This window comes from Alosa alosa, chromosome 6 (genome assembly GCF_017589495.1).
Source record: "Alosa alosa isolate M-15738 ecotype Scorff River chromosome 6, AALO_Geno_1.1, whole genome shotgun sequence".
Classification (NCBI taxonomy): Eukaryota; Metazoa; Chordata; class Actinopteri; order Clupeiformes; family Clupeidae; genus Alosa; species Alosa alosa.
Window position 1 is genome coordinate 7,732,068 of NC_063194.1, and position 11,500 is coordinate 7,743,567.

General features: G+C 43.2%; 1 protein-coding gene across 1 annotated transcript; it reads left to right on the forward strand.

Annotated features, from left to right (window-relative positions):
• The first annotated feature begins 2,651 nt into the window (after positions 1-2,651).
• On the forward strand, positions 2,652-11,271 carry znf598 (zinc finger protein 598). Its single transcript, XM_048246840.1, has 12 exons — positions 2,652-2,978; positions 4,009-4,121; positions 4,249-4,378; positions 4,499-4,710; positions 5,305-5,522; positions 6,017-6,134; positions 6,500-6,795; positions 6,956-7,016; positions 7,293-8,170; positions 9,252-9,414; positions 9,701-9,845; positions 10,157-11,271. Exons 1-12 carry the CDS (start codon positions 2,805-2,807, stop codon positions 10,526-10,528), a joined length of 2,880 nt encoding a protein of 959 aa, XP_048102797.1. The 5' UTR covers positions 2,652-2,804; the 3' UTR covers positions 10,529-11,271.
• The last annotated feature ends 229 nt before the right edge of the window (positions 11,272-11,500 follow it).

An 11,500-nucleotide genomic window follows, 5' to 3' on the forward strand; every position in this document is an offset into this window, starting at 1 on the left:
GTTGGTTGAGTGATGGAGGCATTTGATTTATTGCATTTGTAGAAAACTATAAATGCGGTTATACCAAGCAAATGTATAGCAGCACTGTTTGTATCTTTCGACTGTCATTTATTGCACGTGCTACAAAAAATCATTCTGTGCAATGGAAGATTTACCAACGCGTTACACCGGGTCTGATACAGTTTTGCCTATACATGTGTGAGACTGAGACGCTGTTTATTTTGTTTTAAGTGCGTGCAGGGTGTGAGAGGGGAATCGATGTGCTTTGATTACAGCTTGGTAGTTGTAGTCTGTGAAATTAAAAAGCACGTGTGTGTGAAGTATCCAAACAATGACACCTTCATTTCATTATGGCTGCTTTAGCAAAACACCTTAAGCTACTGTGTAGTGGGTCCCATTTAGAAGTGGCTACTTCATTCATTCGCTTTCCTTGACTCATGGAGCTGCGTGAATGTTATTACAACTTTTCGCCACGATATGACAGTTTAAGTCCGCTTGATACTGTAAGGCGTAAGCCATTGGTTTCCAAAGGAGATTTTATTTGTGTCGCCAGCATAGCCTATTGACAATTTATGTTGTCAATAGGCCTACCTTATAATCCTACCTGTAGCTTAGGGAAGCTAACAGCTTTCTATTAGGATCTAGTTTGTTAGTTACCGTTTTGTCATAACTCCCTGATGCATTTTTGCATTTAGAATAGCCAGAGCGTGTAGGCTATATCTCAATCGGAAAATTAAACAATATCGGGTGCCTATGGACTAGGCTGGGTGAACCCAGCCTGATCTGCCGCTATTTATTTTTTGATTTCTTAAAAGATTGAGCTTGGTCTGATGAAAGCCAGACTAGCCATGGACCTCAGTTAAACAATGCAAGGGAACATGAATCAGCCTATATTTGCACTAACAATAACGGACAAAAGCTCTTCAACTTTGGCCCGTTAAAATGTGTATGAACAGTCTAGCGACGCATTTCATCAAGGCCCATTTGGACATGTCAGTTATTTGCACCACTGGTTAGATGTAAAACAGCATTTCGTTTCAGACTAGGCTACTGTTACTTAATTTGTGCATTAACAATAACGTTTCAGACTACTGTTACTTAATTTGTGCATTGACAATAAAGTATTACATGAACTAAAGATGACTAAAATCTTATGTAGAAGAAGAAACATTCACAAAAAAATCCATCCATCCAAAAATGACCTTTGTTTTTGATAGCTGTTGAAAACGGCATGGAACTGACAGAGATGTTTTTGTTTAAAAATACATAAAAAATAAATAAATAAATAAATAAATAACATTATGCTGATACCTTTTGCTTTTCCCAAATACAATGTAGCCTACAGGTGTAAGTGACCTTTCATCAATCCAGTTGCAATGGATGAACTGTGATGAACTGCCCTACTTGTGATTGTTTAGAGATTTTAAAGGTTTTATAACAATTCTACATCTTTGGCTATTCTACAATCTATTCACCTTTTCAGCACCAGTAGGGTACTTTCTGTGCAGCCAAGACACACACACTCAGGCATGCCAAACAAGCATACACAAAAGTTTCAAGAGTGGGGGATGGAGTAAAATATGGAGACAAATTGAAGTGTGATTTATTTTCGCAGAACGGATGTACAGGACTGAGCGGCGGTCATATTTTGTACCGCTATGCGGTACATCTAGTTTTTGTACAAACAGTCCCCTGTGTCATGTGAACATTTCAGCCTTATCTTATTTTGTTGCTGAAATATCCCCTTTCAATTATGGATGGACAAACCCAGAAAATTGCCCCAAATATTTTATAATATTTTTTCCCCTCTCTTTATTCCTCTCAACAAAAGACTTATTTTTTGCTGGAAATTTGCACACTGGGCTAGTATCATGTGCACATTTTTAATCTCACATTGAAATTACTGTCCTACCCACAACTGATGTCCTGATTGATACAAACTGGATATGTATTTGTTTCTGCAATTGGAAAAATGCATATTTTTGTTCTCAAGTGATTCAGAATCACTTGAGTGGCTCATGGGATGTCAAACTGTGCAATAGTAGGCTATTCACATCAATTCACATCAATCACAATACAGAGCAAATTGTAAAGCCCCCCACCAGGACAGGTGTGGGCCCTAAGCCAATAGACACAACTTGAACAAATGAAATGATCAGCAATACATTTCAGGGTGAATTCTGGAATAGCCTATCAAATCTCATTCAAAGGACATGAGTCCAAAACAGTGGCGGCTGGTGATATTTTTTTCTAGTGAAGCAGTTCTGAAATTATGATTTTTTTCTGAATCAATCAGTGTCTATTTCGTTTTTAAATGGTAGTTGAAATTTAGCTTCAAGCAGATTGTTCTGAATTGTCTTTGACAAAGTTGAGGATTTAAAAGCCAAGACTTCCACACAAGCACAAGACACATCCATAACATAGGCTAATGTTATCATAACACATCAGTGAACTTACAGGACGGCTACGTTGAGAAGCTGCACTTTCTAAAATAAGACTAGGAATGCACTGAAAAATCTAACATAAGACAGCCATACATTCACCATTCAATTCAATTCCAGTGAGCTTTATTAGCATGACATATTTTTGAACGCCTGTAGATAGCACGAGATTTAATTGACCCACAATGCATTGGTACATGCTGTTACGTAAGCAGGCACATCGTCGTCAGCCACCCAACCACCCAACACAAACTTAGCATAACTAGCCAACAACGCAAGCTTGAGAGGCCCAAAATTCTCGGGATTTCAGAGCTAATACTTGGATTTCACATCTGTAGACCTATCTGTTTGTGCCTTTACACCATGGAATCAACATCTATGAAAGAAACCGAACGCACATGTGTGCTCTGCTGTCAAGATATCGAGATTTTCGCTCTAGGGAAATGTGATCACCCGGTGTGCTACCGTTGCTCCACCAAGATGAGGGTGCTATGTGAGCAAAAATACTGCGCCGTCTGCCGGGAGGAACTTGACAAGGTTGGTAGCTTACTAAGACATGCTAAGTTAATAATCATAAAGACCTCTTGTTTCCAGTGATTAACTGCACTAATGAAGCACAAGGTTACTTAGTGAGTTTAATGCCAACGTTAGCGGAAGGACACTAGGTATCTATAGCTAATGTTTGGCCCACATAGCTAGCTTGCTACATAGCAATGACAGCTTGGAAAGATAAGCGTTACAGCTTTACCGCTAGCTCTATTAGTTACTTGCCCATAATAGTCTTTATTGTCAAATAGATGAGTAGTCGGTCACACGAAGAGAATAACTTACGTGATTCATATTTGCATAGTTACACACTGTCAGCTAAGTTAAAAACTTAGATTGCTAACGTCAACACCTCTATTGTGAGCTATTATCGCTAGTTAGACCCACCTATATAGAGCTACGTACATATCTAACGTTAGCCATCATTTATGACATGATTTATGTCTCTGTGTCGTTAAGTTGTTGTGTAGGTTAGGTGATAAGTATTTCGTCTTCCTCTCAACCAAACTACAGGTTATTAATTGTCCAACGTTAAGTGCTTAGATGATGGTGAACTATCTGGCACACCTATCGATAACTCATCCTGCTAGTAACATCAACTTCAGTGGTTCAGAGTTGGTAGGATTATGCAATCACTTGTAGTAAGATTACTTAACAACCAGGTTGGGCTGTTGTACAACGTGTCATTCCTTTATTATCTTTGTGAATGCATGTCAGCCTTGGAACAGCGGAATGATTTGGAGTGGAAATGTTAACTCACTCACGGCGGCACTGCATAAACTTAACACCAGTCTTTACCTGAACGGCCTTTTATCCACTGGAAAAGAATGACGTGTGAGATTCTTATGAAGCGTCAGTTGTATTTGAAAAATGACATAGCGTTGGGCAAATACCAAGGGTGAGAGAATTATTCCAGTGAAGGGTAACAATTGAGTAGGAAGCAATTCTGTGGATTGTTGTGTTTGGCTTGCTGATGTCCCTATCAATCCATGAATTTAATTTTCTACCGTTTGTATTCCAGGTTATCTTTGTCAAAAGACTCCAACCTTTTTCATCACTTTCAACTGATCAGTTTCAGTGTGAGAAGAAGAACGACATCTATTTCAATGATGCCAAGATCTATGCACAGTACCGGTAAGTGTGGTTGTGTATTCTTTGATAAATTATGTGAGAATGTCTTTCATTGATTTCTAACTGTGTTTTGTATGCTATATGCTATGTGTGCCAGTGTTTGATAGGTATTTCTCAATCCACATTGCAGGCGAATTTTGTTATCAGAGTGTCCACAGTGTCAGGAACCAAAGGTTTTTTCTAAATTTGAAGAGTTGGAACAACACATGAGAAAACAGCATGAACTATTTTGCTGCAAAATCTGTGTCAAGCACTTGAAGGTAATTAGGCTATACTTCCGTGTTTTTATTGCTGGGATGGTTGTCGTGTTTTGGTGCCACATGGAATGGTTGGGGTGGTTGTCCTGTTAATATAACTTATTTTCTGTCACATTCCCTCAGATATTTTCATATGAGAAAAAATGGTACAACCGCAAAGACTTGGCTCGACATAGAACACAAGGGGACCCAGACGACACATCTCACCGAGGGCATCCCCTCTGCAAATTCTGTGATGAACGCTACTTGGATAACGACGAGCTCCTGAAACATCTGCGGAGAGACCACTATTTCTGCCATTTCTGCGATGCAGATGGAGCCCAAGAGTACTACAGGTGGATGATTAGAAACTTGTTGGTGTATACTGACTTCAGTTTTTTTTTTAAGATGCACTATTCTTCTCCGTGGTTACAAGTCAGAAATACAACACATCCTCCTCTACATATGTGCTGTGGTCCTGTAGTGCAACCCCCAGTAGGGGCAGGGGTCTCCAACCTTTTTTTTCTCCGAGAGCTACTTTGACAAAATGGACATGGCCGTGAGCTTTTATGTTAGTAGTAGCATGCCATGTATTCACATAGCTGATCTCCACCCAAAACCGCTGAATAAGATTTGTATGCTTTTTATAGGTTTCTTTCAACTCCTTTACCTTCTAAAAAATTAAAATTCATAGGAATTTTAACATGTTTCCCAAATGACTGGGTTAAAGGTTATCAGATTTATAAACATCTTCCTCAAACCATTGGCAACAGGAGTAGGGATACTGTAGCTACAGAAACATGACATGAAGTGGTGAAGCATCCAACATTATCCAAACTATCCAACATTGGAGAGTAATGTATTTATGTACTAGTAATTCCCAAACACACACATTATGTGATTGTCGTCCTTGTCGAGCTATTAAGTTAAAACGGGTTACTTTTCTACAGCGATTATCAGTACCTCATGGAGCATTTCCGGGAGAGCCATTACCTTTGTGAGGAAGGCCGCTGCAGCACGGAGCAGTTCACCCACGCCTTTCGCTCCGAGATTGACTACAAAGCCCACAAGGCTGCTGCCCACAGCAAGAACCGGGCCGAGGCTCGTCAGAACCGACAGATTGACCTGCAGTTCAGCTACGCCCCTCGTCAGCAGAGAAGGAATGAAGGTGATGGTGACAGCGGTTGCTGTCCTCCCCCCATGATTTTGTTAATGAACTGAGGAGGAGGAGAGGGCAACGGTGTACTTCAAAGGCAGTGTTTGAGGATGTAAAAGTGCAATTAAATGAGGCAGACTATAATGATGCCATCGTGTTAAGACAGGGAGGGAAACAACAGTTTTGATTAGTATTTTGTGTATTTGATACGTAATGTTTCTTTGCTTCATGTATTATGCCTTAGTATTCATTTGTCAGGCTCTAAGAGATGTAAATAAATGCAGTAGACACAGAATCTCCTGGGACACCTGAGATCAAGTCCAAGATCAAGTTGATTTTTTGACAACAAGAGCTGCACATTACACATGTTCAGGGTCTTTATCTGACTATTCATTGCTGTGCGATCATAGGTGCAATTTTACCTAACAGATTCCTGCTGAGGATATGTTTGGCAATGATTTAGTTTCCCTCCCATTCACTGGCTGTCATTGTGTTCTTCTTTTAAGGTATGGTAGGGGGTGAAGATTACGACGAGGTGGAGCGTTTCAATAGGCACGGCCGAGGAGGCAGAGCACGGGCCCCAGGAACTCATCAGAACATGAGGAAGAGCTGGAGATACAACCGGTAAGAACTTAGTCCCATTCGCCGCATACCAGCCCCTCAGATTCAGAGAAAAGTGTTGTCACATAAATTATTGCAGTGACTTGGTTAGTATTACTCATTTTGTACACATTAAGTATATGATCAAATTCTGGTTGGCATTTATTTTCTATGGACAACAGTTTAATTCTAGTACGTCCCCCTGCTCTGTGCCATTGCCCATGGTAAATGAGTGATGACTGTTGAGAGTGGGATTTCCTCACGCATGACTGAAGGTGGTGTCAAAGTCGTAGTGCATGGCATGCTGCAGGGGAAAAGCTCTGGTGGTGAAGAGCTGGTTGTACACTAAATGTGAGTGTGTGTGTGTGTGTGCGTGTGTGTGCACACAGAGAGGAGGAGGAGAGGGATGTGGCGGCGGCGCTTCAGGCTTCGCTGGCCATGCAGGAGGGCCAAGCAGGGCCAGGGCCAAGCAGGAGGGGGCAAGAAGAGCGAGGGCCAATTAGGAGGGTGCAGGAAGAGCGAGGGCCAATCAGGAGGGGGCAGGAAGAGCGAGGGCCAAGCAGGAGGGGGCAGGAAGAGCGAGGGCCCGCTGCTGAGAAAGGCCCGCAGAAACCCCGCGAGAGAATGGACCCAGAGGAGCTGAGGAACGCCAGAGGCACTGCAAAACCGCCCAGTGAAGCGCAAGGTGAGGACTGAGAGTGTGAAGTTGGCATAAAACGCACTCTAGCTACTCTAGTCTTGGTTCCATATTCTTTTTCTGTCCTTGAGTCATTAGTTTCCTGCTCTTTTTGCTGTGCTTTTCATGCTTAGGGAAAAGGGGGATTATTATTTGCTTTGTTTTTCAGGTCGACCGATGGGAAACATTTCACTTACAGGAGATGACTTCCCTGGCTACCCCATTATGAGGTAAGCATGTGCTCTCAGCTTGGCATACCTTTTCTGTTTCCTGGGTTTGGTGATGGATCACACATGATATAACATAACATAACATAACATTATGTTCTCTCTCTCTCTCTCTCTCTCTCCCTCTCTCTTGCTCCCTCTCTCTCTTTCTTTCTTTCTCTCTCTTGCGCTCCCTCTCTCTTGCTCCCTCTCTCTCTCACTCACTCTCACTCTCACTCTCACTCTCACTCTCACTCTCACTCTCACTCTCACTCTGACTCTGTCTCTCTCTGTATGTAGCAGCTCAATCAAACCCGCTCCAGTCACTCTGAAGGAGGATGACTTCCCCAGCCTCTCTAGCGCGCTGCATTCCGCACCGATGACGCCTGCCTACAGTGCGCCGCCCCGAAGCAAATCATCCTTTCAGGAGGAAGACTTCCCTGCGCTCATCTCTAAAATCAAACCCAGGAAACCGCCCGAAAGCTCTGGGTCGGCATGGGCCGGAAGCAAGACAGTGGTCCTGCCCACCAAAACCCCCGCCGCTCCCCCTGCGTCCGCCCACGGCTCTTCAAGTGGCCCTCAACCTCTCTTGCCTTCATCCTCCTCCTCTTCCTCCTCTTCATCCAAACGCAAGAAGAAGCTCGGCACTACCGAGGCTCCCAAACCCGCCCCGAAAATCAAGTCGCCGTGTTCGTCAGACGAGGAGGATCCCCTCCCAGGCAAGACGGTTAAGGAGATCCGGGCAGTGCCAACCATGCTGGACATCTCCTCGCTCCTGACCGTGAAGGGGGGCCCTGCTCCCCAGCCTAGCACCACAAAGGCGGGCAAGAAGAAGAAGCCATCCGGCCCCTCCCCTTCTGGTCCTCCGGGGGCACCGACGGACCTGGGCGGAATGGCGTCCAGTGCTGCTCACAAAGAGAACGTCCCGCAAAGCAAGCCACCGGACACCGGCGTCCCTAAAGCCTCTGCACTGAACCCCAACGCTCCCGCTGGGATGCCCAAGTCGAGCGCTATGATGAACGGTTACACGGAAAGGCCCATGAAGGCTCAGAGCAGCGGCTACACCATGGCCCCTACTGAGCAGCCTCCTGTTACCAAACCACTGCCAGCGTCAGACTCTCCGCCCCTGCCCATGGAGGAAGAGTTCCCTGCCCTCATCTCCAAAAAACCTCCACCTGGTACAGTACCTCTAGGTTTCTCTTTTGGATGAGTGTTAAGGGATAGTTTATCCAAAAAACTAGTATTTTGCTTGAAAGCTCATTTGGTACTGCACGAACAAGCAAGCATGACGCTCAGTGTGCCCTGTTCATTGTAGTCATTGTTATCGGAATCATTAGATAAATGCATTTTAAGCACTCATTTGCTCGTTAACTTAACAGTCTATCGTGTCTCAAATCTTGAATGTCATTGATTGTATTTGTAACAGGTCATAGACTAGATCTATCAGGATGTTAAAAACATCTTTGACAACAAGGCAAAGTTCCACCTTTAATTCATTTTGAGTGAAGAGATTAGGGCTTTGGCCCGCAGGGTGTTGATCAAAAACGATAATGGGGACTGTGAGCTGGGCTGGACAGCGACAGGGAGGTTGGGATGGTTGTTGATGGCCATAACTAGCCTAGATGTACACTTTTGTGTTCTAGCAGATCCAGTTTTGGAAATACAATGGCAATGCAACTTAATGGTACAATTTTATTTCAGTTCACGAGGTTTCTGTGTGTGATGAACAGATATGATGTTGTGATGAACTCAGACAAATACCAGTTACTACAGGAACACAAAAGGAGAGTTGAATATGCTCTTAGAGTAGGCTGTCATTTGCTGACACTCCTATCAGCATTAAGCGCTCTGCAAATAGTTACTTGCCGCGCATATCGGCGCCGAAAATACATTTTGAAGCATTGGATAAACAATGGATTTTACTGAGTGGAATCAACAAAAAAAAAAACATAAATAGTCATAATCCAAAGTTCAAAGGCAAAGTTCGCCGCTGCTGTGCGGAGTTGCATTGAAAGCAATGAAATCGAATGTAATGGAAAGTTGAAAGCAGAGTACGCCGCACTCATGTCAGCACCTATGTGCGGAGCGCTTTAGCCACCAAAGAAATGTCATTGATGAAGAGTTCCATAAGATGCTCGTTTCAGTTTATCTGCGAGTTGATCCAATTAACTGTTCTGATAAGAGAGAAAGGCCCACCCTATTGTGGGCGTATGTCAATACCATACCGTGATGGTTTGCTGATGTCCTTCCACCCCCCAGGTTTCAAAGGCGCATTCCCCTTGAAGAGTACACAGACTGCACCTCCACCTCCACCGCCTGGGTTAGGGGGTGTAGCAGCCATGGTCACCAAACCTCCCCCTGGATTTACAGGTGTTCCTCTCAACAGTAATGTTGTGGATCCTCCTGTTACTGCTGCCAATCGGTGGGTGAATCCTGTTTGCCCGGTTCTGCTTGTAAAGATGCACTCTGTGTTTTTTTTTTTTTAGTGTTGTGAAAGGTTGTTGATATTTGCACTAAACAGCCAATCAGATTACACCACCTCTACCTTCTGAACTTAGCATGTTTGTTTAGTGGCTGGTATTGTTTATGCTCCATCTCAATGGAATACTTAGTAGTCCATGTGCAGTGACATAATCTTGATTGTTGAAAGCAGACAGTTAAATGGTCTGACCAGCCATACATTTATATTATGTATGTCTCTTCCACAGACCAACACAGTCTCTTGGGACCTACCTCAAACCTGACAATTTCCAAAAGAGAAACATGGACCTGATTCAGTCTATCAAAAACTACCTTCAGAACGATGAGTCTAAGTTCAATGAGTTTAAGAATTACTCTGGCCAATTCCGACAGGTAACAAACGCCTCCATTTGTTAAGATGACCCTAGTCTCTGAAATATTTTGAAATGATTTGAGAGTTATTTTTGATGTGAGAATAATTTCATAAGATTTAGTTTTTGTAGTGTTTTGTGTATTGCCTTATATTTTCATCATACTGAACTGGAATGGTGAGTGTTTTTGTATGTGCCCTCCTACTGAGAGGTTTTCTATTTTCTGAAGAAAAGAGCACATCTGCTTTGCGATATATCAGTGTAATTGGTTTGTGTGAAGTTAGTGGTGTGCACTAATAATGACCTGTCCTCGTTTTCTCTTAACCTTCCAAGGGTGTGATTTCAGCGGCCCAGTACCACAGGAGCTGCCAGGAGCTGCTGGGCGACAACTTCAACAGGGTCTTCAACGAGCTGCTGGTGCTTCTGCCGGATACGCAGAAGCAGCAGGAGCTTCTCACTGCCCACGGGGACTTCAAGGCCCTGGAGAAGCAGCAGGGTGGCGGTGCAGCCAAGGCCAAGAAGAACAAGAAGAAGACGGCCTGGCAGACCAGCTCGCCCAGCCCAGGGTCCGAGCTGGACTGCCAGGTGTGCCCCACTTGTAGGCAGGTGCTTGCCCCGAAGGACTTCAACTCCCACAAGACCTTGCACATGGGGGGCGAGGAGGACTTCCCCTCTTTGCAGGCCATTAGTAAGATCATCAGCTAATAAATAAAGCCCTTTTTGCCTGCGCTCACATGCACAGCCACACAGCTACAGCCACAGCCAGCTCTGTCTGCTAGTTCAGATGACCCAGAGCATCTCCAGAGTGTTTTATTAAAAGGCTTGAGGAGAGTGATTGAGTGCTTCTACCAGTGAGGGTGTGATCTTGATGTAAGAGTGAATGGGGAATGCGAATAAGCCTGTGTTGGATTCTGGGAAATGTAGGCCCTATGTTACAGAAAGGAGATAACCTGATCAGTCCAGGGGTCCTTCATTTCCCCTTCCAAACAAGCAGGACTAACAGTTGTTTTGTTGTTTAAGCAAAATAAGTCATCTTTACTTGAACATTTTTGAAAAGCTAAAGCAAGTCATCTTTTTTCTAAAACCCACATGGTATAATCCATGCTAATCTTGCTGTTCATTGGGGGGCCGTGTTTTAAAGAGGTGAGTTTGTCACCCAAATGTTATGTTTAAATGAAAACGGTGGCAAAATTAGCAAGTTGTTAATTTTAGCCGAAGTCTTTTCAATTTGCTTGCATTGATTTATTTTCTAAATATGTTTAATTTTTGAAAGAATTTTATCGAGTTTGCCTTTTGGGAAAACTAAACTGTATTTATTTAAGCATTTTCCCCACCTGAACACAATCATCCCTCACAACTCATTACATTAATTGAAAAACAAAACAAAAATGATGAGGTTAACGTCATGTGAACAAAAATGCAAACAATTAAAAGGCATACAACATGAAGAGCAGGGTGTCCGTCTAAAAAAGAATTATGGCAGACCATTGACTGTGTTTAATTTCGAGAGCTTGTTGAGTGTAATTTTACTTTGATAGACAGATTTCATGCCTTTACACAAAGCACCTTTGCACTGGTCATTGTCACTCTATTTCCGTGGTTGCTAGGTTAAACTCTTCATTCACAAACAATAGCCAACCTGTCATCACTGTTTAGTACGCATAAGCACACATATTT

What these genes read in the sequence shown, in the direction of transcription:
- znf598 (XM_048246840.1), top strand. Translation starts at nt 2,805, where the DNA reads ATGGAATCAACATCTATGAAAGAAACCGAACGCACATGTGTGCTCTGC. An exon ending in AAGATCTATGCACAGTACCG is followed by an intron (nt 4,122 to 4,248) that starts GTAAGTGTGGTT and finishes TCCACATTGCAG; the next exon opens with GCGAATTTTGTTATCAGAGT. An exon ending in AAGAGCTGGAGATACAACCG is followed by an intron (nt 6,135 to 6,499) that starts GTAAGAACTTAG and finishes GTGTGCACACAG; the next exon opens with AGAGGAGGAGGAGAGGGATG.